The sequence below is a fragment of the Mobula hypostoma genome, chromosome 27 (genome assembly GCF_963921235.1).
Source record: "Mobula hypostoma chromosome 27, sMobHyp1.1, whole genome shotgun sequence".
NCBI classification, from domain to species: domain Eukaryota; kingdom Metazoa; phylum Chordata; class Chondrichthyes; order Myliobatiformes; family Myliobatidae; genus Mobula; species Mobula hypostoma.
In genome coordinates, this window is record NC_086123.1 from 33361440 (window position 1) to 33388319 (window position 26880).

Sequence of the window (26880 nt, forward strand, 5' to 3'; positions counted from 1 at the left end):
GTTCCTACTGCCCCCACCCACTCTCTCCCACATTTGGGATCTGCAATCCCGCAGCCCGAGGGCTTGGTCTGCACAACGGGGGGCCATGCAGCTCCCCCGCCATTGGGGTGTGCAGTGAACCAGATCTGCAGTATTCTACATTACCAATGTCCAACAGGGGCGTTACAAGAAAAAAAAAACAAGACAATCATTTACACAATTTACTGATTCAACCTCCAGCTCTCTGGGGTAGAGATTCCAAAGACTTAATGCTCTAAGAGAAGAAATTCTTCCTTTCACCAAAACAATGCCAATCACCCCCACCAATACTGATACCACTTGGGGGGGGGGGGGGGGAGAGGAGATCTCTTGGCATCTACCAGGCAAGCCCTCAATTTTGTATTTCAGTTTCAAAAAAGTCACTGTCTTCTGAACTTGGTCCATCTAATCAACCTTTCCCTACAAGTCCTTCACTCCAGGAATCAACTTAGTTAATCTTCCCTCAATAGTCTCTTGACTTGACACAGATGCAGAAGAGTTCAATTTCATCTTTAGTGATCTGCTACTATACCATTTAATTTTCCCAATTTACCATATCTGGGTGGCAGGGTGGAGATACGTCCCTACAAAGGAGGTGTAAGGTGCTCCTTCCCTCTGCTAACCTGCAGGTCACCCTTGGCTGAGGTGTAGCACCTGCTTAGCCCCCGATCAGGGTCACGCGAAGCCATGGGATCAGGTCGTGGATGGTCGTATGAGCAGCTGGTGCACATCACAAGTCCTGGTTATGCGACCACTGACACCAGGCAGAGAATCTTTGAACAGTATTGATAATGGCTGGGGTCACTCATCTTGTAAAGGCATTGCCCAGAAGGTGGCAATGGCAAACCACTTCTGTAGAAAAATTTGCCAAGGGCTAACATGGAGACCATGACTACCTATGTCATACGACATAGCACATGATGATTCTCATGCTAGTTGTTCCACTCAAGTCAAAGACTTGATCTGTGTGGGCAGGAAGGAGGAATGAGACTTGTTTAGTTGTTTGTTGTGTTCTGTCAAGCACTATTGACATGCTGTGCTGTGGATACCTGCAGGCCACTCTCAGCACATCCTAGGCTCAGTGCGGGTCATCAACGCAAATGAGACATTTCATTGTGCGTCTCAATGTGATAAATAAAACCTTTTAAAAAATGTTTTATTTTTATTTGGATAAGGAATTCACAAGTATCATGAACTTTTTTCACAAGTATAACCGTTTCCATTTAAAAAAAAATATGTATAAATCTATAATTATTTATACATTCCTAAGATATAAAAAGAAATTAGACACTTAAATAGATAATTATGTACAGTTGAAATTCTACTCTATTAGGCAAAGTAATGATATTAGTTGTTAAGAAAAATAGTAATAGTGGATTAATAATAATTTCCATACATCTCTTCTGGACCATTTCTTTCTGGTCCAAAATATTGTATGTAAACCTATGTAACTACCATTGTAGGGGTTTATATCCTAACTCGTACATGTTTGCTCCTATCCCCAAACATAATTATCCAATCCCTATGGAGTTATTTACTTAATTTTATCATTTTTTATCCCTTTCCCAAATCTTTTCCTTTACTTGTGTTAATTCTCCATTTTCCAAAAAAAGAAAAAAAAACAAAAACAGCAAACATTTAGACCAGGGGTGCTTACGTTAGCAATATTACTGTGTTGATGAGAAGATCAGTATAAATCATTAGGAGAGTCATCTAAAGTCTGCTCGCTTTGGGGTTATATATTCAATCCATTTATTCCAAGTTTGATAAAATTTTTCTTTTTGAATTCTCAGAGAGCAAGTCATCTTTTTCATTTTAAATATTTCCAAGATAATTTCGTGCCAATCTTCTAATGTAGGTGGTATTGGATTTAGCCACTTTCTAGTGATTGATTTCTTACTTGCCGCTAAAAGAGCCTGCAGCAACTTTATATCTTTCTTCTGTTCAAGAAACAATACATGCCCCAAATAGAGCGTCTCGAAGTTCAGAGGTATCTGGGTCTTAAGTATCTTAACTGATGTTCTATGAATACCTTTCCAACATGAACTTAATTTAGGGCAATCCCAGAAAATATGGAAATGATTTGCCTCCTTGGAGCCGCACCTTCTCCAACACGTCACGTTTGTGTCTTTATATTTTTCCTGATATGGGGTCTTGAAGTATCTTATAATATTTTTCCAACAATGTTCTCTCCAAGCCAAAGAATTAGTCAAAGACCACTAACAGCTGCATATTTTCCCCCAAGCCTCCTCTGAAAGTACCAACCCCGCTTCTTTCTCCCACTTCTCTTTAATATACAACGTGTTTACATTTTAGCATGGGAGAGTGCATTACATAATCGAGAAACTGATTTACCTGGTATTGAACTGTAAGCTGAATTCAGAATCTTGAAAAATTCTAATTCTACTGTTGATAAGTCTGTATATCTACAACTCTGGTTAACATAGTGTCGTACTCGTCATTGTGTTCTAGGCCATGTTTGTCCTGCAGGAATTGGAAACTTTGTAATACTCTTTTATGTATAAATGAGAGGTAGGTTGTAAGACCTTTCTTTATCCATGGTTCAAATCTTTTATCTCCTCTGTTGGGAAGGAATTCGGTATCATATGCACACCATCTGAAAAGTTTTAACATGCTATTGATTCCACATGAATTAACCACCTTTGCCATACTTTTAATGTAAGATTTATCCAGCTGTTTTTAAACTTTTCCAATTGGGCCATCAATCCTTTGTCAGCTATTGAGGCCTGTAGAGGCAAACTATCAACCAATCCGATAAATAAAGCTCAAGAATCTTGACAGTTTAGCAGAGGTTATTACCCTCCCCAATACTTTTTTTCATAAATCACAAGTGGCCAGAATTAAAACAGGCTGTTTATTAATTCCACGATGCAAGATTAATTCCAAGACTTTGGCTCAAATGCTCAAAGGCAAAAGGTAACATTGAACCTAGTCTACATGACTAGGCAAATCACCTTAGTCCAGTTTAAGATGGTGCTGGTGAATCTCTGACTTCTGGCAGGAGGGTAACGAAACAACCAAACATGTGTTCACCACTTCTTCTGGCAAACGATCATAGTAAGCAATATTCTGCAACTTCCCTTTGGACTTCATATTTCACATTTAATTCATTTTTCAAGAAGAAACAATAGAATTGAATGATGTAGATGCAAAAAAGGTAGAGATTCACAATTAAAAACATTGTTCACAAGTCAAAATGTGTTTTTCCCCCTCCCCAAGATATATCTAGCTGAAAAAGTTCATGTGCAGATTTTGTTGCCTTCAGATGAATTCAGTTCAGAAAGGTTTCAGTGATAATTCCCCATTATTGAACAGACACTTTTCCTAAAAAAACACACTAAAGTTGGGAGAAGGGAAGAGGAAAGGTGCAGGACAGTTACCAGAGCACAAGAGATATAAATTGTTTAAAACTAAAAAAGTTGGACCCTTCAGGTGCTGAAATAAGTGAGAATTCAGATTTCATATTTACAAAGCTTCAAAGGCAAGAGTCTTCCCATTATCATGAAGTGACTTGGACCTGAAAGATAAACTGTTACTGTCTCCATAGATGCCAGTCAACCTGCTGAATAGCCCCGCAGTTTTCTATTTCATTTCACATTTCCAACAACAGCAGTTCTGAGATTTGAATTCATTTACTCAAGATCCAGCCAGTGGTGTAGTGGCATCCGCACCCGACTTTGAGCAGAGTAGACCCGGGTTCAGATCCTGCTGGCTCCTTGCACGCTTTCCATCCATGCTGGGTTGACTGTCGAGCTAGCAACTCGGCCTCGTTTTAAAAAAAACACCAGGAAAATGCTAAGAAATGGCAAGATGCACCACAAGAAAGGAACGACTCGGGAGCAGGAGGACAATCAAGCCCCACGATTGGCTAGTAGTCCAACCTCAACACACACACACACACTCTCTCAGAGGCCACTTTATTCGGTGCACCTGCTCTTTAATGCAAATATCTAATCAGCCAATCATATGGCAGCAACTCAGTACACAACAGCAAGCAGACATGGTCAGAGGTTCAAGTGTTCAAATCAAACATCAGAATGGGGGACAGGGGGGAAGAAATGTGACCCAAGTGACTTTGACTGTGGAATAATTATTGATGTTAGAACAGGTAGTGTGAGTAATCTCAAAAACTGCTGATCTCCTTGGATTTTCATGCAGAACAGTCTCTAAAGTTTAGAGAGAATGGCGTGACAAACGTAAAAATATCCAGTGAGCAACAGTTTTGTGGGCGAAAACGGCATGTTAATGAGAAAGGCCAGTCTGGTTCAAGTTGACAGGAAAGTGACAGTAACTCATAGCAAACAAGAAAGTCAGCAGATGCTGGAAATCCAAAGCAACTCAAATAACTACATGTTACAACAGTGGCATCCAAAAGAGCATCTCTGAATGTAAAACACATCAAAGCTCGAAGTGGATGGGCTACAGCAGCAAAAGACCATGAACATATACTCAGCGGCCACTTTAGTAAGTATAGGAGGCAGCTAGTAAAATGGCCACTGAATTCATCTAGGGATAGATTAGTCCCCAGAACAAAAGACCAAATCTCAGGAGATCATGGGATAGCAAGATAAAATATATTTTTTAAAAATCACTTTGGAAACATTTACGCTCAAACCTTTACACAATGCAATATAAAAAGCACATCATCTTTCCTGCCACGCTGAATCATTCTCTCCTTTCACACACTATCAAAATCAAATTAAGGGAAACTTCAGTATATTCATGCACCATGACTCACATTTCATTTTGCAAGTCACTGTGGGAGTGGCCAATTGATTATTTAAGCTCTCAGAAAATATACAGTGGTGTCAGAAGTTTGTGAACTCAGCAGAATTCACTGTTTCTGCACAAATATGACCCAAAATGTGATCAGATCTTCATGCAAGTCCTAAAACTAGAACCCAATTAAATGAATTAACAACACATACTTGTTCCTGTGGGTATACTCCAATATTACATGTATTTGTTGGAAAAAAGTATGTGAATTTTGTTTTCAGTAACTGGTGTAACCCCCCCTCCCCCTTGTATGGCAATAACTTCAACCAAACATTTCCAGTAACTGTTGATCAGTCCTGCACATTGGCTTTGAGGGATTTCAGGTCATTCCTCCTTACAAAACTGCTTCAGCTCTGGAATTTTGGTGGGCTTTCTTGCATGAACTTCAGGTCCTTCCACAATGTTTCTATCGGATTAAGATCAGAACTTTGACTCGGCCACTCCAAAACATGAAATTTCTTCTGCTTTAACCACTCTTTGGTAGACTGACGTGTGTTTAGGATCATTGTCTTGCTACTTGACCCATATTCTCATCAGCTTCAGTTCATGGCCAGATACCCTGACAATTCAGAATTCATAGTTCCGGGAACGATGGCAAGCTGTCTTGAAGCAGCAAAGAGGGCCCAAACTAAGTCACTGCCACCACCACATTTCAGTCGGGACAAGGTTCTTTCTTATGCTGGAATGCAGTGTTTACTTTACACCAAACACAACACTTCTCAATTAAGCCAGAGATTTCTATTTTGGACTCATCCATCCACTGAACATTCTTCCAATAGCCTCCTGGCTTATCCATGTGGTCTTTAGCAAACTTTAGACGGGCAGCAATGTTCTTCTTGGGGAGTAGTGGCTTCTTCCTTGCAACCTTGCCATGCATGCCATTGCTGTTCAGTGTTTGCCTGATGGTTGATTCATGAACATTGACATTAGCCAATGCAAGAGAGGCCTGAAGCTCCTTAGACGTTACCCTGGGGTTCTTTGTGACCTCCTGGAATATTATATGCCTTGCTCTTGGAGTGATTTTGTTGGTTGACCATTTCTGGTGAGAGCAACAACAGCATTGAATTTCCTCAATTTGTACACTATCTGCCTGACTGTAATTGGTGGAGCCCAAACTCCTTAGAAATGGTTTTGTATCTTTTTCCAGTTTGGTGAGCATCAACTTTTGTTCTGAGGTCCTCAAATCTCCTTCAATTGAGGCATGGGACACTTCCAAAACTCCTGTGTGGTGAAAATCAGACTTCGATGGCAAAGACCCAGGTTTATGTTCTTTAGGACTTGCATGAAAGATCTGATCACATTTTAGGTCCCATTAGAGGAAATTCTAAAAGGCTCACAAACTTCCTAGCACCACCATAATACACACCAGCAACAAACAATTCAGAGTGGCTTGGCCCTTTCACAGAATGCCTTCCACAGTATAGCACTGCTCCTGCATTTTTTATGATGGCAAGAACTTACACACTGCAGGTCTGCCCCATCAGCGAGTGGCTTGTTGGCGGAGAAAATGAAGGAGCTGCGCGTCATGCTGTTGCCTGGGTCAAAAGGACGTGTACAATCTAACAGCAAGTAACCATCTTGACCATTTTTCCTGTGATCACAAGACTTTTTTTAATGTGGAATGCCACAAGTTTGATTCACTGATTTATTGCAGACATCCCACCCTGCAGAAACTCATTTCAGAGAGGTAGCACCATCAATTTGTGGGAGACTCCCGGGAGAGGTGGGATGTCTGCAATAGAGTAGCTCCTTAGCAGGTAGCCAGCTAGTTTAAATAACGTTAGCTATGCTAATGAACGAATGGCACCTGTTAAACTCACCTCAACACGTCTTTTACAGTCTTAACCCACCATGGGCAATAGAAAAGTCACTGTTGCAAACAGTGCAGCGAGCAACACTGTCAGTATTTTGACCCCTATTAGGCAGGGGTACACTTTAGGGTAGTCTGGGGTGACGTACGTTTTATATATATTTTGGAACACTCTCGCCTGCTTGCTCTCGCTCTCATGCACACGCTCTCTTGCTTTCCCTCGCTCGCTCTCAAAAAAATTGATTTCCATGATATTGTATATAATTTGCAGGCATCAGGGAGCCACTATTAATATGCGGGAGACTCCCAGAACTTCCGGGAGAGGTGGGATGTCTGTTATTGGCTGAGGGCAGGGGAGCTGCGCGGCCTCAGTCATAGAGAGAACGAGGCCTCAAGCCGAGTTTTCGCCTATTTACAGCCACCAGGAGAGAGGTGAACCTGCTGTGCTCCACTGGGAGCAGTGTGGTACTGCGTCCAGGCTGGTGAAAGTGCTGCCACCCCCTCCTCCACTCCCAATGATCACTTGGGAGAAGACAACCTCTGTCGCAGTTGATTGCAGATTTTTGCCACAATTAATGGACTCAGGGGCTCGAGCTGGAGTGTTGCCTATTGACAGCTGCCACTGGGTTGGCCTGGTGCTGACCCCTGGTGCTCACTTGGCAGAAGACAAGCTGCATTGTGGTTAATGCAGATTTCTGCAGCTCAAGTCTGGACTACTTTCTTTGCATGGCTGTATCTTACTGATACCTATATGTGCTTGCTATCTTGTACCTGCAGTGCGCTTTGTGCTGGGTGACTGATGGTACTGTGTTCTGCCCTGTGGCCCCAGAGAAACACTGTCTCATTTGGCTGTACGTATTCATGTATGGTTGAATGACAATTAAACTTCAATTGCGATGCAACCCTTACTAAAATGTCAAACCTGATGTTTGAAATAATGACTTAGCACCGTAGTTACAAAGTAGATTATATAAAGCAACACATCTCATACCAAAGAACGTTGCATATTATACAGTACTTCCACAAGTCTCGAAATTAAGTCAACCTAGTTTCGTGCCCATGACACAATAGTGTATTACATTGTTTCCATAATTACAGTGTAATTGATAGAGACGAAGCACTGGTATAATCACACACGATTACAAACATTGAGAGCCACAAGACCACCAACACCCCACACAAGTTGCATGAGCTCAGTTTGCCCATTATTAATATCACTATTTGACATTCCTCACTTTGCCATCCTATCACAATAAGGTAGACGTAGGCCATGTTTTAAAAAGTTAGCCCAGAATTGAAATAACTTTAAACAAGCTCTGGTTAAATCACAAACACGAGGAAATCTGCAGATGCTGGAATTTCAAGAAACAGACATAAAAGTTGCTGGTGAATGCAGCAGGCCAGGCAACATCTCTAGGAAGAGGTACAGTCGACGTTTCAGGCCGAGACCCTTCGTCAACACTAACTGAAGGAAGAGCTAGTAAGAGATTTGAAAATGGGAGGAGGAGGAGGGGGAGGGTTGGAGCCAAGAGCTGGACAGTTGATTGGCAAAAGGGGTATGTGAGGTTCATGGGACAGGAGGCCCAGGGAGAAAGAAAAGGGGGAAGGGGGAAAAAACCCAGAGGTTGGGCAAGGAGTATAGTGAGAGGGGCAGAAGGAGAAAAAGAATATGTGTACATAAATAAATAACGGATGGGGGGAACATCAGGGAGGTGGGGCATTAGCGGAAGTTAGAGAAGTCAACGTTCATGCCATCATGTTGGAGGCTACCCAGACGGAATATAAGGTGTTGTTCCTCCAACCTGAGTGTGGCTTCATCTTTACAGTGGAGGAGGCCGTGGATAGACATGTCAGAATGGGAATGGGATGTGGAATTAAAATGTGTGGCAACTGGGAGATCCTGCTTTCTCTGGCGGACAGAGCGTAGGTGTTCAGCGAAACGGTCTCCCAGTCTGTGTCGGGTCTCGCCGATATATAGAAGGCCGCACTGGACGCAGTATATCACCCCAGCTGACTCACAGGTGAAGTGTTGCCTCACCTGGAAGGACTGTCTGGGGCCCTGAATGGTGGTGAGGGAGGAAGTGTAACAGCATGTGTAGCACTTGTTCTGTTAACAAGGACAAGTGCCAGGAGGGAGATCAGTGGGGATGGATGGGGGGGACGAATGGACAAGGGAGTCGTGTAGGGAGCGATCCCTGTGGAAAGCAGAGGCGGTGGGGGAGGGATAGATGTGCTCAGTGGTGGGATCCCGTTGGAGGTGGCGGAAGTTAAGGTTCATAATGTATCACTAGGTCATTAAGACGTGGGCAGATTAAATCATAAATCTACTTGAAACTTGGTCCCTCCCCCCTTTCTCCACACCGTCAAAGGAAAGCAGCATCCAAAGATCCTCACCACCCAGGCTACGCTCTTTTCACACAGCAGCCATCAGGTAGAAGGGTACAAGTGCCTCAGGGCTCACCACCAGGTTCAAGAACAGTTACACAGATTTATATTTGCAGTTTGGCACATTTACTATTCTATAGATTTGCTGACTATGCCTGCAGGAAAGAATGTCAGGGTTGTATGCAGTGACATGCACATACTCCAATAAATTTACTTTGAACTTTTCTTGGACCAGTTCCTGTTGCCACCTTCCTTCCAATCCCAGCCCTCCCATTTTCCAGCAACTGTTTTCAGCCACCCAGCACCCCAGTTGCTGCCTCGTTTAATTCCTAGCATCACATTTCTGCAACTCACAAATTTGTTATTAAAATGAGATTCTGTAAATGCTGGAAATCTAGAGCAATACACAGAAAATGCTGAAGAAACTCAGCAGGTCCGGCAGTGTCTACGGAAATGAATAGATATTTCCTTTTGCCCAGCTCTCATCCCTCATTCAGATATTCAACTAAATTTTAGCTCATCCAAAAACATTCCCTCTAATTTCAGTAGAGTAGTTTCAAGGTACTACAAGCAATCGAAGGCAGAACAAGTTGTCTCAAAAAGGATCTAGTGCTTTCCTGGCATATATGACGGATAACTCTTCTCTGGCTTCCAGCTGGGTACGGGTAACGATTCTAATTGATGTTTCGATGGCAAACTCTCATCTTCATCAGGGAAGAAGCCTGAGCATGTCCAGTCCAGTGGTCCCTCCCGATTAGTTAGTCCACATCTAACAGGTGTATTTTTCACAGAACGAAGACCTTTATTAGGTAGATACTTTTGCACTTCATTTTTTTTGGACAGCATTTCAACCAACATGCCTCATGATGCAGAATACCCACAGAAACCCCTCCATTTTGGAGTAATTCAAGAGCTGAACTCCCCCACTGCCAACACCATTGCTTTCCTTTGGCACAATCCCTTGTGGTTTAAGTGCCCATAAAGTCAGCATCAGATCTGGAGGGACAACTTTTTCCACCTCCACTGCCTAGATTCTCTTAGAGCAGGACTCAAAGTAATTTATTATCAAAGTACATACATGTCACAAATGCAATCTAGAGATTCATTTTCTTGTGGGCATACTCAATAAAGCTATAGACTAATACCCCTGACAGAATCAATGAAAGACTGCAGCAACCAGTGCAAAAGACAACTGCAAATATAAACTGAAAGTAACAATATTAATAAACAAGCATGAAGAGATGAGATGAAGCGTCCTTGAAAGTGAGTCAGTTGGTTGTGGGAACGTTACAATGATGGGACAAGTGAAAGTTATCGCCTTCGGTTAACTCATGAAAACTGCCTTAGCCCCTGTTGTGTGCTGGGGCAGCAAGCTGAGGATGGCAGACACCAACAGAATCAACAATCTCATTCGTAAGGCCAGTGATATTGTGGGGATGGAACTTGACTCTCTCACAGTGGTGTCTGAAAAGAGGATGCTGTCCAAGTTGCATGCCATCTTGGTCAATGTCTCCCATCCACTACATAATGTACTGGTTGGGCACAGGAGTATATTCAGCCAGAGACTCATTCCTCCGAGATGCAACACAGAGCGTCATAGGAAGTCATTCCTGCCTGTGGCCATCAAACTTTACAACTCCTCCCTTGAAGGGTCAGACACCCTGAGCCAATAGGCTGGTCCTGGACTTATTTCCTGGCATAATTTACATATTACTATTTAATTATTTATGGTTTTATTACTATTTAATTATTTATGGTGCAACTGTAATGAAATCCAATTTCCCCTGGGATCAATAAAGTATGACTATGAACTTGCTGACAATTGAATGTTTCCAGTACATGCATGCAGCATTCAGAAAATCAAGATTAAATACAAAGTCTGCATATCTGACATTAATCAGAGCGTGGAAAGGATTGTTAGTTCTTTGCCTGTTTTCTGTTTAGTTTTAATTCTGGTATAAACTGTCCCATGATTAGCCTAGGGTTTTAAAAAAAATTTTATTGAGACAAGTACAGAATAGGTCCTTCAAGCCACGCCACCCAGCAATCCCCAAGTTAACCCTAGTCTAATCATGGGACGAGTTACAATGACCATTTGTGGAATACTGGGCAGCATGGCTCAAAGGGCCAGAAGGGACTACCTCAATAAATAAATTCTCAGCTCAGTTGTTACCAGAGTCAGTTACAATGCTATTAAACACTTGCTCTTGTAATAATTTTCCACTATTGTTGAAGCATTGAGCACTGCCCTGCCAAATATTTGCAGCTTTTCCCATTTTGTCTCTTACAGATTGATAAAATGGAAAAAAAAAGCTGGAACAGTTCAAAACTTTTGAGTTAGATACAACAAATAAAAAATTAAAACCCTGCCGTTTCCCTGGTGGCAAACACAGGGAAATCTGCAGATGTTGGAAATTGAAGCAACACACACAAAATGCTGGTGGAACGCAGCAAGCCAGGCATCATCCCTTAGTTACATAAGAACTTCTCGCATACACCCTCCAAAACACAAGCATCTATCTCGTGGTTAGTCTCTACCCTGAGTGATAAACCAACTCAAGGCTCTTCACAAGAGCGTTGGTAAACAAAATTTGACATTACTCTTTGTAAAGAGATACTGGAGGAAATATCTAGAAAAGGCTAGATTTTAAGGAGAAGGAGAAGGAGAGGAGGGGAGAGAGAACGATCGTGTATCGAATTCAAGGAAACCACGAGGCCAGAATTGGAGGAGAGCGGATGGCCTGGAGGTCTGCGAAAGGCCGGAACATAAACAGTGATAGAAAACAAAGTCGGCCACCTTATCTACTCCCCTCCCCCCGCTTTCAACCCCACGTACACATGGCTGGTTCAATTCCCAACCACTTTAGTGATTGTTTCTTTAATACTAGTCATCACAATACAGTGGATGAATTTCTATTGGTGTTTGTGTATTTTCTAATTTATAGGGAAAATCTACTTAGTCATTGGCTGGGGGAGTGTGTGAGAGATAGAGAGATAGAGAGATATGCTGTGAATTTCCAGCATCTGCAGATGTTCTCATCGTTTGGATCACAGACCGTCCGTCTGACCCAAAGGACTGCGACCCGGCGGAGACACGGCCCCTCAGCTCAGTGCGCCGTGCTTACCTCCGCCACTCCTGTAACACAGATAGGGGAACCGCCAGATGTTGCCCAGTCCCACCGCGTAGCCGACACAGGCCAACGTGAACTCCAGCCGGCGGCTCCAGGTCTCCCTGGCCCGGCGCGGCGGCCGGCATTTGATGTCCGAAGTCTCGGCTCGCCACTCGCTCTCCGGTCCCTTCTTCTCCACATCGACCGGCAGCAGCTCCACCTCGGTGATCTGAGCCCCGACCCCCATACATGCGTTTCCTGGCGCTCACTGTGTGATATAACCGCTTGCTGAACCTTTTATTCATCGATTGCCTCGTTCAGCTCCTCCCACGGCTCCCATCACCTTCCAATGCCCTCCTCAGAAACCCTCCGATCACAATCCATACATGGACCTTCCAATTAGTCAGCTTTGCCTTACGCTATTCTGCATATCGCTTTCCGCCGTGACCAGCTCCGCCCACTTCCTCTAAAAAGCGGCCGCCGGTACGAGTGAAGTCCATTCCCGTAGTTCTGGGTGAGTAATTTAAAGCGTTTTTCCCGTACCGCCGAGCTGTCGGTACTGCGTTACAAAACATATGTTATTTTATACAAAAACAACAGCATCTGCAGATGCTGGAAATTCAAGCAACATACATCAAAGTTGCTGGTGAACGCAGCAGGCCAGGCAGCATCTCTAGGAAGAGGGACAGTCGATGTTTCAGGCCGAGACCCTTCGTCGTCGACTGCACCTCTTCCTATAGATGCTGCTTGGCCTGCTGCGTTCACCAGCAACTTTGATGTATGTTGCTTATTTTATACAACATACGTTATGTAAAATCGGCAGTGCCGGCGGCGAGGGAAATGACCGTGTTCTCTATCGTGGAGTGATGGAGACCGCGGGCCATTGGGATTTCTGTCGAAAGGAGACTGCAGGTGCTGGAATTTAGGGAAAACACACGGGCATTCCCAATCTTCCTTAATCCACATAGAGCAATGCCATTAAGCGAGGGTCCGTACACCCCGGGTGGGGAAACCCTGAGAGGGAGCCAGGAGGCATCTGGGGGGTGGGGTAGGGGCAGAATTGGACAGTGCAGGGTTCAGGCTGAAGACCACACCTGAATGAGTACAGGGGCTGGTAGGAACAGGGTGGGCCGAAGGGCTGCTGTCTGCGCGGTAAGATTTTATGGCTGCAGCTAACGTTACAGGTAGAAGGCCTTTGGTTCTGAAAGGTGCTCGAACTGAAACAACGCAAGCCCGCATCCGGAGGAGGTTTCTGCTTGTGGTGGTTTGGTCCGTGATCGGAAAAAAAACACGAGCCTCTCTGGAAATGATAACCACCACGCCCCCAGCTGTTGTAATGATAGGCATCAAAATCACCTAAGACTAATAATTACTACAAGAGGGGAGAGGAAACTAACTTCGCCGTTCGTAGGAGCAAACGATGTACATATGTCAGACTTTACAATTTAATACTATGGGAGTTTGTTGGGATGTAGGGGCGTCCATAAACAGGATGATTGTAACCACCGAATAGCCTATAATCCGGCTATCTATCCACAGGTACTGGACTGTCAAACCCGAGTTCTGAATCACTTCACGGGACTTCGGCTTGCCCCAAGGTAGCTGCAGAAACTGCAGTAATATTCTCGAGAGAGGGAAATCTCTGCTCCGTGCCCGGTCTAGCCAGCTTGTAGTTCCAGATCCATGAATTGAGGCAATCAGAACTGGATTAATAAAACTGACAACTCGTGAATGCTTTAGAAAAATAACGTAAGTTAGAGAGGCAACTGCACAGCTTGGGGCCATGAGTCTGAAAGCACTGCAGTGAACAGAGCCCAGGAGAGAACAGGAGTCTAGAACTTCAGTGCAAAGATCTAGAAGGGTTCTAAGGTTGAGTCCTTGGAGGGATTTTAAAAGCAACACACACAAAATGCTGGAGGAACTCATAGGCCAGGCAGCATCTATGGAAAAGAGTAAACAGTCGATGTTTTGGGTGAGACCCTTCATTAGGACTGGAGGAAAAAAAAGGTGAGGAGTCAGTGTAAGAAGGTGGGGGAGGAGAGGAAGAAACACAAGGTGATAGGATTTTAAAAGCTGAGGATGAGAACTTTAAACGTTATTGGGCAAGTAAGAATGTTAAGGATTTTTTAAGATCTCTGATTTCCAGCCTCTTGTTTCAATCCCTTTCCTTTGTCATAATGCCACAAATGTCTGGTTAATGAATCATTTTCCCTCGCCTGATCAAAGACCCCGGTAATTCAATATTCTGCATTGTTGTAGTTTCTCTCAGCATCTTGTGACATATCGGCAACCTCCCGTTTCTTTAGCATTTGTCTGTTCTTGTTTTACAAGGCCAGGTTGCTAGATCGACGCTCAACCCAGCACACAAGGATGGATTTGAACCCGAGACCACTCACCTCAAAGACCGGTGCAGATGTCACTACACCACCAGCTGGCTAATTCCACATTGAATTTACTCTAATTCCCGCCCAAATAACAATGAACTTGATGCAGCTAAATAATAGCTAAACTTGCTATTTATTAAGGCCTGGCTGATCTTTCTTGCTCTTGTCCTGGTCTTCGATTATCTAAGGACTCCAGGATGCTCATGCATTGAGAATAGCAGCTCTTTTGTTTAACCAGTCAAAGGTTACATCCTTCACCAGGTTACAGGAAATAAAATAAAAACAAACAACAGCAGGTCATTCATGCTTTGTCATGTCTCTGATTAGGAACTGAATATATATAGCACCCAGTGACTCAGCATCTTTCTCTTCGAGGCAACAGCACAAAAGCCTATTCACCATAAAGCATGTCATAGATTGTCAAGATAGGTAAAACACTTACTAATTTTATCATTCTATTTTACATTACAGAATCATATTTTTCTTGCATTGTCCTCTTGTGATTTAGATTGCCCTATTCTGCAATCCAGAATTATTTCTAATAATTATGTATTCCTTGGTGAAGAGTTTTCTATGAATTAAAATGAATAAATCTGTACAATGACACATTTCACTGTTTGCTTTCTTGTACATTTGATAGATCTATCTAAATCGATATGCAGATGGGCCATCTAAAGAAGGGGCAAAATTCAACCTCTTCTTGGGAAACAAGACACGGACAAACTACTTTAAGTGTTAGTGGGGGAGCACTTTAAGATAATTAGTTTTAAGTTTGCTGATGACACCACTGTTGTAGACCAAATCAAAGGTGGTGATGAATCAGCATTGAAAATCTGGCTGTGGTGCCACAACAACACCCTCTCACGCAATGTCAGCAAGACCAAGGAGCTGATTATTGACTTCAGGAGGAGGAAACCAGAGGTCCATGAGCCAGTCCTCATCAGGGGATCAGAGGATCAGAGGTGGAGGAGTCGCCAACTATAAATTCCTCAATGTTACCATTTCAGCGGCTTTGTCCTAGGCCCAGCTCGCAAGAATAATTATGAAGAAAATACGGCAATACCTTTAGTCCTCAGAAATTTGCAAAGATTCAGCATGTCATCTAAATCTTTGAGAAACTTCGATTATATGTGTAGTGGAGAATAAATACGTTGAGTGGTCACATCACAGCTTGTTATGGAAACAAACACCAATACGCTTACTCCATCTCTGCACTGTTTTCACAACCTATGGACTCTTCATCTCATGTTCTCGATATTTATTGTTTATTTATTTGTTCTTATTATTTCCTTTTGCCTCTGTGTTTGTAGTTTGTCATCATTTGCACATTGGTTGCTTGTCTGTCCTATTGGGAACAGACATTCCGTGATTCTACCTTGGCTCTTGGATTTACTGAGTGTGGCCACAAGAAAATGGATCTGATGGTTGTAAATGGTGACATTTATGTACATTGATAACAAAATTACTCTGAACTTTGAATTCTGGAAAAGGTTAGGACTGACTGATCCATATGTTAAAGTTCCAACCGGGGGTAAGGTACTAGACAAGAACTTTCAAAAGTTGATTGTGGCTGGTTTTGTAGATGAAGGAATGTATGGCAAGTGGGAAGATTTTAAAAGTAAGTCAGTGGGAGCTCTGGGCTAGCTTGTTTTCGTTGGAATGAAGGACAAGGGTGTCGGGAGTAGGGAACTCTGGATGACAAGAGGTATTAGGTCAAGAATGAGAAGGAGGTTTTTGTCGTATTGGCAGCCAGGATAAAGTGAGTAGTAGTCAGCAGGGCAAAGAAAAGAGATACAAGATAGATTTGAAAGAAAAACAGAATCCAGTGAAGTTCCACAAGTATTTTAAGTGCAAAAAGAGTATCTAGGGAGAGAATAGGACCCTTTAAAGATCAGTGAGTCCATCTATGAATTGAACCACAGAGGTGGACAAAGTCTTAAATAACTATCTCTCATCTGTATTTATTGTGGAGAAGGTATGACTGCTGGGGAACTTGGGCAACTTGTAATAACTGTGTCAGTGTCTATAGACTACAAGCGTGTTTGGAAGAGAAAGTCAGTTCCATAAACTATCTGAAAATTTTTCTCTCCACAGGTGCCGCCTGATCTGTTGAATATTTCTAGTTTTTTTTATTTCTGATTTCAACCCTCCACCGCATTTTGCCATTGCAATGACTTACACAAAATGACTTGCATAACTACTTTAAAAAGTAATGTAAGCAAAAAATGCAGGAAGTGCACGAGGTATCTTTGGAGAGAGAAACAGAGATCCAGTACGTAGTCAGGCAGATGATTGAGTCATTGGGTAATACAATGCTGACCCTTTGTCATTGGCATTGAGTCATTGGCAGCCCGCTGGACACAGCATAGTGCTGGATTCTTTGAATGAGTCCCAAATAGCACATCCCAGGCTCCAACAGTTTCCGTAACAGAAACAAGACATAAAGAGCAAGCAGAAGGCGATTGGAAAGATTTGCTGGTGCCCAGGAAATCAATGTTCGCTGATCGCATGCCCTTTACCAATTCAATCTCTTACTGTCCACTGAGCCATGGAACTGTTTATGCAATTGGAACTACAACTGCCTCTGTTCTATTCCTTTGATGTTTTATACTTTATTGTCGCCAAACAATTGGTACTAGAATGTACAATCATCACAGTGATATTTGATTCTGCGCTTCACATTCCCTGGATTTTCAGGAATTGAAGGGAACATTATGATTATGAAGACATGTAGTCCTCTTTTATTGTCATTTAGCAAGGCATGCATTAAGAAATGATACATTATTTCCTCCAGTGTGATATCACAAAACACAGGACAAACCAAGACTGAAAAAACTGACAAAACCACGTAATTATAACATATAGTTACAAACAGTGTAACAATACCATAACTTGATGAAGAAGTCCATGAGCACAGTAAAAAGTTCAAAGTCTCTCAAATGTCCCACATTCACGCAGACGGGAGAAGGAAGGAAAAACTCTCCCGGCCATGCCCGACCACAGTCCGACTCTGAGTCATTCGAAAACTTTGAGCTCTGATCAGCTCTCCGACACAGAGTACTGAGCGCCATCTCTGTCCAAACGATTCGACCTCCTTCTCGGTCGCCAAAAGCAGGCAAGGCCAGGGATTTTGAGGCCTACCCTCTGAAAGATTCACGACCACACAGTGATGACAGCAGCAAACGGGCATTGCAGAAATTTCTCCAGATGTTCCTCTGTGCTTTCACGTCTATTCTCCATCAAATCAGAATTGTCCACGGCCCCTATTTAACAGATACGATATCATTTTCACCGGAGGGCTGCGCACACGCGGCGCGCTGCCATCTTCTCCTCTCGCCGATGGTAGCATAAACTGGGTGGTGGGGTGAAGATACGTCTCTAACAAAGGAAGTGTAAGGCACAAAATAATCTGCAGATGCTGGGGTCAAAGCAACACTCACAACACGCTGGAGGAACTCAGCACGGCGGGCAGCATTCCGGCCTGAAACGTTGACTCGTTTCCACGGATGCTGCCGACCTGCTGAGTTCCTCCAGCGTGTTGGAAGTGCAAGGCGCTCCTTCCCTCGTCGCCCTTGGGCAAGGTGTAGCACTTGCTTAGCCACCTGATCAGGGTCACGTGAAGTCATGGGAGCAGGTGGTGGATGGTCGTATGAGCAGCTGGTGCACATCACAAGTCCTGGTTATGTGGCCACTGACACCAGGTAGACAATCTCTGAAGCGTATTGATAATGGCTGGGGTCAGTTGTCATGTAAAGACACTGCCCAGAAAAAGGCAATGGCTGCAGAGAAATTGCCAAGAACAATCAAGATCATAGACAATGATTGCCCACGACAGATGACATGGCACATAGGGATGATGATGGTGACATAAACATTCTAATTTCGTCCAGGTGAGGTAGAGATACCACAACACTTCTCCCTTTCTGCTGTTTCCTGTGCTGATCAATGTCCATTTGGGAAAACATTAATAAAGGCTGGGCCTATGATCGATGGATCTCATTGGAAGCCAGCGATGTTGTGGGGATGGAACTGGTGTCTGAAAAGAGGATGCTGTCCAAGTTGCATGCCATCTTGGACAATGTCTCCCATCCACTACATAATGTACTGGGTGGGCACAGGAGTACATTCAGCCAGAGACTCATTCCACCGGGATGCAACACTGAGCGTCATAGGAAGTCATTCCTGCTGTGGCCATCAAACTTTACAACTCCTCCCTTGGAGGGTCAGACACCCTGTGCTGATAGGCTGGCCCTGGACTTATTTCATAATTTACATATTACTATTTAACTATTTATGGTTCTATTACTATTTATTATTTATGGTGCAACTGTAACGAAAACCAATTTCCCCCTGGGATCAATAAAGTATGACTATGACTAGATGGCACATGTATGTACAGGCAATTGAAGGATGTGGGCATTATGTAGTTTGAGGGCATGAACTTAGTTGGTCATTTGATGCTGATTTAATTAGTTTGACACAATATTGTGGCCTGTTTCTGTTCTGTAATATTTAATGTTCTCAAGGCAATGGGTCAATATCTTCAAGACGGAGATAAAACAATTTTTGGGTTCCAGGTGGTTAAAGGCAATAGGCATTAAATTGCAGTTGCGCTTGCTCAAGATGGTGTTACGTGGTGGAATAAAGTACTGTACGATCCCTTCATTTGTTGTCTGCAGGGGTTCCCAACCATTCTTATGCCATGGACCCCTATCATTAACCAAGGGGTCTGAGGACTCCAGGTTAGCAACCCTTGGCCTGGTGTAAAGATTAATTGTGTATTCCCCCAAATTAAGCAATAACTACTTTTGAAGTGCTTCATGTGCAGAGGACAATACAGTAGAGTCTTGTTTTCTGTCCCTAGAATATTTCGGGTCATCATGCAAGCTCTTCACGACATTAAAGCATGAAAGATTCAAATTGGTGGATTGACAGATACTGATGCTTCTGGTGGAGATTTCAGATGAGGGGATGTGTGAAATGTTCCAAAAATTATCATCCGACAAAACTGGATCAAGAAAGCCTGCAGACAGTGTGAGAGGGAGGATCGAGATAGAGAAGGGATAAGCTCAGACCGATGGTTTGAGATGTGTCTGTTTTAATGCAAGGAGTATTATGAACAAAGCGGAGGAGCTTAGAGCGTGGATCAGTACTTGGAGCTATGATGTTGTGGCCATAAAAGAGACTTGGATGGCTCAGGGGCAGGAATAGCTATTTAGAGTGTCAGGCTTTAGATGTTTCAGAAAGGACAGGGAGGGAGCCAAAAGAGGTGGGGGCGTGGCACTGTTGATCAGAGATAGTGTCATGGCTGCAGGAAAGGAGGAAGTCACGGAGGGGTTGTCTACAGAGTCTCTGTGGTGGAAGTTAGGAACAGGAAGGGATCAATAACTCTACTGGGTGTTTTTTTTTATATATATAGACCATCCAATAGTAACAGAGACATCGAGGAACAGATAGGGAGACAGATTCTAGAAAGATGCAATAATAACAGGGTTGTCATGGTGGGAGATTTTAATTTCCCCAATATTGATTGCCATCTCCCTTGAGCGAGGGGTTTAGATGGGGTGGAGTTTGTTAGGTGTTTTCAGGAAGGTTTCTTGACACAATATGTAGATATGTAGAGGAGAGACTGTACTTGATCTGGTACTGGAAAATGAACCTGGTCGGGTGTCAGATCTGTCAGTGGGAGAGCATTTTGGAGATAGTGATCACAATTCTATCTCCTTTACCATAGCATTGGAGAGGGATAGGAACAGACAAGTTAGGAAAGCGTTTAATTGGAATAAGGGGAAGTATGAGGCTATCAGGCAGGAACTTGGAAACAAAAATTGGAAACAAATGTTCTCAGGGAAATGTACAGCAGAAATGTGGCAAATGTTCAGGGGATATTTGCATGGCATTCTGCATAGGTACGTTCCAATGAGACAGGGAAAAGATGGTAGGGTACAGGAACCATGGTGTACAAAGGCTGTAGAAAATCTAGTCAAGAAGAAAAGAATAGCTTATGAAAGGTTCAAAAAAACAAGGTCATGATAGAGATCGAGAAGATAATAAGGCTAGCAGGAAGGAGCCTAAGAATGAAGTTAGGAGAGCCAGAAGGGGCCATGAGAAGGCCTTGGCGAGCAGGATTAAAGAAAACCCCAAGGCATTCTACAGGTATGTGAAGAGCAAGAGGATAAGAAATAAGAGAATAGGACCAATCAAGTGTGACAGTGGAAAAGTGTGTATAGAACCGGAGGAGATAGCGGAGTTACTTAATGAATACTTTGCTTCAGTATTCACTACAGAAAAGGACTGTGGCAATTGTAGGGATGATTTACAGTGGATTGAAAAGCTTGAGCATATAGACAATAAGAAAGAGGATGTGCTGGAGCTTTTGGAAAGGATCAAGTTATATAAGTCTCCGGGACCAGATGAGATGTACCCCAGGCTAGTGCAGGAGGCGAGGGAGGTGATTGCGGAGCCTCTGGCAATGATCTTTGCATCATCATTGGGGATGGGAGAGGATCCAGAGAATTAGAGGGTTGCAGATGTTGTTCCTTTATTCAAGAAAGGGAGTAGAGATAGTCTAGGAAATTATAGACCAGTGAGTCTTACTTCAGTGGTTGGTAATTTGATGGAGAAGATCCTCAGAGGCAGGATTTATGAGCATTTGGAGAGGCATAATATGATTAGGAATAGTCAGCTTGGCTTTGTCAAAGGCAGGTCGTGCCTTACGAGCCTGATTGAATTTTTTGAGGATGTAACTAAACACATTGGTGAAGGTAGAGCAGTAGATGTAGTGTATATGGATTTCAGCAAGGAATTTAATAAGGTACCCCATGCAAGGCTTATTGAGAAAGTAAGGAGGCATGGGATCCAAGGGGACTTTGCTTTGTGGATGAAGAATTGGTTTGCCCACAGCAGGCAAAGAGTGGTTGTAGACGGATCATATTCTGCATGGAGGTCGGTGACCAGTGGTGTGTCTCAGGGATCTGTTCTGGGACCCCCTCTCTTCGTGATTTTTATAAATGACCTGGATGAAGAAGTGGAGGGATGAGATAGTTCATTTGCTAATGGCACAAAGGTTGGGGGTGTTGTGGATAGTGTGGAGGGCTGTCAGAGGTTACAGCGGGACATTGATAGGATGCAAAACTGGGCTGAGAAGTAGCACATGGAGTTCAACCCAGATAAGTGTGAGGTGGTTCATTTTGGTAGGTCAAATATGATGGCAGAATATAGTATTAGTGGTAGGACTCTTGGCAGTGTGGAGGATCAGAGGGATCTTGGGGTCTGAGTGCATTGGACACTCAAAGCTGTTGCGCAGGTTGACTCTGTGGTTAAGATGGCGTACGGTGTATTGGCCTTCATCAATCGTGGGATTGAGTTTAAGAGTCGAGAGGTAATCTTGCAGCTATATCGAAACCTGGTCAGACCCCACTTGGAGTACTGTACTCAGTTCTGGTCACCTCACTACAGGAAGGATGTGAAAACTATAGAAAGGGTGCAGAGGAGATTTACAAGGATGTTGCCTGGACTGGGGAGCCTGCCTTATGAGAATAGGGTGAGTGAACTTGGCCTTTTCTCCTTGGAGCGACGGAGGATGAAAGGTGTATAAGATGATCAGAGGCATTGATCACGTGGATAGTCAGAGGCTGTTTCCCAGGGCTGAAGTGGCTAACACGAGAGGGCACAGTTTTAAGATGCTTGGAAGTAGGTACAGAGAGGATGTTGGGGATAAGTTTTTTTTTTAATAACGCAGATGGTGGTGAGTGTGCGGAATGGGCTGCCGGCGATGGTGGTAGAGGCAGATGGAGACTCCTGGATAGGTACATGGAGCTTAGACAAATAGAGGGCTATGGGTAACCCTAGGTAATTTCTAAAGTAAGTACATGTTCAGCACAGCATTGTGGGCCGAAGGGCCTGTATCGTGCTGTAGGTTTTCTATGTTTCTCTGTTTTTAATGAAACAAATTGTCAAATTCTCAGAACAAAGCTGTCCGCGCAGATCTATTGGAATCCCAAGGAAACAAGAAAGACCAAAGTCTGTAATTCACAATCATCGAATACGAGTTGATGTTTTGTGAAATCTGTTTAAAAACCAGTTGAACTGGCCACCCCCATCGTGGGCACTAGCCTCCCCAGCACTGAGGACATCTTCAAAAGGAAATGCCTCAAAAAGGCGGCATCCGTCGTTAAGGACCTCGTCACCCTTCTCATTTCTACCATCGGAAGGAGGTACAACAGCCTGAAGCCATACAATCAACTCAAACGTTTCAGGAACAGCTTCTTCCCCTCTGCCATCAGATTTCTGAATGGACAATGAACCCATGAACAATAGCCCACTGTTATTGCTCTCTTTTTGCTTTACTTATTTGATTTTTAAATATCTATTTCTTATTGTAATTTATAGTATTTTCTATTGCAATGTACTGCCATCAGAAAACAACAAATTTTACAACATAGGTCAGTGATATTAAACCCGATACTGATCCTGTTGCGTTGCCTCTAACTCTGTTTGTCTCAGTTTAGGAAGCACAGGAAGGTTTGTGAAAAGGTCCAGAAATGATTCTAGGCTAGTGGGATTTCATCACCAAGTTTATCATCAACAAAGTGGACTTGTCCTTGCAGCAAAGAAACACAGAGAGAATCTAAAAGACATGTGTAAGGTCTTGACTGATTTATGTAGGGTGGAGGAAAGCTGGCCCAGTTAGTAGATGGTTTGAGGACTTGGAATTACAGGTTTTAAACTTTGTGAGGAGAAACTTTTTACATGTCATTTTGTTACATTCACTGCCTGTTTAGTGTGGAAAGAGCAGTTAAACATTCTCATCTGTAATGAGAGGGTTAAAAACATTTCTTTTCATTTGGAATTGAGTTGTCTGTCCAGTACTCATAATGAGCTAGGCTGTCAATTTGGAAGATATAATCAAACCATGAGGCCTTTTAGTGTTCAGATGTAAAGCCATTAAGGAATATGATAATTTACTTTTCAGAGAAAACTAAAATTGCTCTTGACTGAGAAGAGTTGGGGAACCAAGTGGGATTAGTTTAGAGGAAAGTATTAAATCACCACTGGGCACCTATAATTGAGAAATGGTCATTTTTAAGAATTGTGGCTGACTGCCATGGGCAGATTAGAAATGAAGTGATGACCACCTCTGGGAGTTTGCAAAACACCAGTTAGTTGGTATAATTATGAAATGTAGCAATCACCACACTTCACATTTAATTCACTTTTCAAGAAGAAACAATACAATTAAATGATGATGTAGATGCAAAAAGATGGAGATTCACAATTGAAAACATTGTTCACATGTCAAAATATGTTTCTTCCCCCTCCCCAAGATATATCTAGCTGAAAAAGTTCATGTGCAGTTTTCATTGTCTTCAGAAGAATTCAGTTCAGGAAGGTTTCAGTGGTAATTCCCCATTATTGAACAAACACTTTTCCTAAAAAAAACACTAAAATTGGGAGAAGGGAAGAGGAAAGGTGCAGGACAGTTACCAGAGCACAAGAGATATAAATTGTTTAAAACTAAAAAAGTTGGATCTTTCAGGTGCTGAAATAAGTGAGAATTCAGATTTCATATTAACAAAGCTTCAAAGGCAAGAGTCTTCCCATTATCATGAAGTGACTTGGACCTGAAAGATAAACTGTTACTGTCTCCATAGATGCCAGTCAACCTGCTGAATAGCCCCGCAGTTTTCTATTTCATTTCACATTTCCAACAACAGCAGTTCTGAGATTTGAATTCATTTACTCAAGATCCAGCCAGTGGTGTAGTGGCATCTGCACCCGACTTTGAGCAGAGTAGACCCGGGTTCAGATCCTGCTGGCTCCTTGCACGCTTTCCATCCATGCTGGGTTGACTGTCGAGCTAGCAACTCGGCCTCGTTTTAAAAAAAACACCAGGAAAATGCTAAGAAATGGCAAGATGCACCACAAGAAAGGAACGACTCGGGAGCAGGAGGACAATCAAGCCCCACGATTGGCTAGTAGTCCAACCTCAACACACACACACACACACACACACACACTCTCTCAGAGGCCACTTTATTCGGTGCACCTGCTCTTTAATGCAAATATCTAATCAGCCAATCATATGGCAGCAACTCAGTACACAACAGCAAGCAGACATGGTCAGAGGTTCAAGTGTTCAAATCAAACATCAGAATGGGGGGCAGGGGGGAAGAAATGTGACCCAAGTGACTTTGACTGTGGAATAATTATTGATGTTAGAACAGGTAGTGTGAGTAATCTCAAAAACTGCTGATCTCCTTGGATTTTCATGCAGAACAGTCTCTAAAGTTTAGAGAGAATGGCGTGACAAACGTAAAAATATCCAGTGAGCAACAGTTTTGTGGGCGAAAACGGCATGTTAATGAGAAAGGCCAGTCTGGTTCAAGTTGACAGGAAAGTGACAGTAACTCATAGCAAACAAGAAAGTCAGCAGATGCTGGAAATCCAAAGCAACTCAAATAACTACATGTTACAACAGTGGCATCCAAAAGAGCATCTCTGAATGTAAAACACATCAAAGCTCGAAGTGGATGGGCTACAGCAGCAAAAGACCATGAACATACACTCAGCGGCCACTTTAGTAAGTATAGGAGGCAGCTAGTAAAATGGCCACTGAATTCATCTAGGGATAGATTAGTCCCCAGAACAAAAGACCAAATCTCAGGAGATCATGGGATAGCAAGATAAAATATATTTTTTAAAAATCACTTTGGAAACATTTATGCTCAAACCTTTACACAATGCAATATAAAAAGCACATCATCTTTCCTGCCACGCTGAATCATTCTCTCCTTTCATAGAAACATAGAAACATAGAAAATAGGTGCAGGAGTAGGCCATTCGGCCCTTCGAGCCTGCACCGCCATTTATTATGATCATGGCTGATCATCCAACTCAGAACCCAGCCTTCCCTCCATACCCCCTGACCCCCGTAGCCACAAGGGCCATATCTAACTCCCTCTTAAACATAGCCAATGAACTGGCCTCAACAGTTTGCTGTGGCAGAGAATTCCACAGATTCACCACTCTCTGTGTGAAGAAGTTTTTGCTAATCTCGGTCCTAAAAGGCTTCCCCTCTATCCTCAAACTGTGACCCCTCGTTCTGGACCTCCCCAACATCGGGAACAATCTTCCCGCATCGAGCCTGTCCAATCCCTTTAGGATCTTATACGTTTCAATCAGATCCCCCCTCAATCTTCTAAATTCCAACGAGTACAAGCCCAGTTCATCCAGTCTTTCTTCATATGAAAGACCTGCCATCCCAGGAATCAATCTGGTGAACCTTCTTTGTACTCCCTCTATGGCAAAGATGTCTTTCCTCAGATTAGGGGACCAAAACTGCACACAATACTCCAGGTGTGGTCTCACCAAGGCCTTGTACAACTGCAGTAGTACCTCCCTGCTCCTGTACTCGAATCCTCTCGCTATAAATGCCAGCATACCGTTCGCCTTTTTCACCGCCTGCTGTACCTGCATGCCCACTTTCAATGACTGGTGTATAATGACACCCAGGTCTCGTTGCACCTCCCCTTTTCCTAATCGGCCACCATTCAGATAATAATCTGTTTTCCTATTTTTGCCACCAAAGTGGATAACTTCACATTTATCCACATTAAATTGCATCTGCCATGAGTTTGCCCACTCACCCAACCTATCCAAGTCACCCTGCATCCTCTTAGCATCCTCCTCACTGCTAACACTGCCACCCAGCTTCGTGTCATCCGCAAACTTAGAGATGCTGCATTTAATTCCCTCATCCAAGTCATTAATATATATTGTAAACAACTGGGGTCCCAGCACTGAGCCTTGCGGTACCCCACTAGTCACCGCCTGCCATTCTGAAAAGGTCCCATTTATTCCCACTCTTTGCTTCCTGTCTGCTAACCAATTCTCCACCCACACCAATACCTTACCCCCAATACCGTGTGCTTTAAGTTTGCACACTAATCTCCTGTGTGGGACCTTGTCAAAAGCCTTTTGAAAATCCAAATATACCACATCCGCTGGTTCTCCCCTATCCACTCTACTAGTTACATCCTCAAAAAATTCTATGAGATTCGTCAGACATGATTTTCCTTTCACAAATCCATGCTGACTTTGTCCGATCATTTCACCGCTTTCCAAATGTGCTGTTATCACATCCTTGATAACTGACTCCAGCAGTTTCCCCACCACCGACGTTAGGCTAACCGGCCTATAATTCCCCGGTTTCTCTCTCCCTCCTTTTTTAAAAAGTAGGGTTACATTAGCCACCCTCCAATCCTCAGGAACTAGTCCAGAATCTAACGAGTTTTGAAAAATTATCACTAATGCATCCACTATTTCTTGGGCTACTTCCTTAAGCACTCTGGGATGCAGACCATCCGGCCCTGGG

The 26880-nt window shown here is 43.2% G+C and overlaps 1 protein-coding gene across 1 annotated transcript in view; it reads right to left on the minus strand.

Annotated features, from left to right (window-relative positions):
- The window catches only part of LOC134338536 (sodium- and chloride-dependent GABA transporter 1-like), a 92949-nt gene extending 80421 nt beyond the window's left edge, over window positions 1-12528 (minus strand). The window contains exon 1 of the mRNA XM_063034431.1: window positions 12136-12528. Within this exon, the coding sequence (XP_062890501.1) occupies window positions 12136-12367 (232 nt within the window). The 5' untranslated portion in view covers window positions 12368-12528. The remainder of the gene's footprint in view (window positions 1-12135) is intronic.
- Between the last annotated feature and the right edge of the window lie 14352 nt (window positions 12529-26880).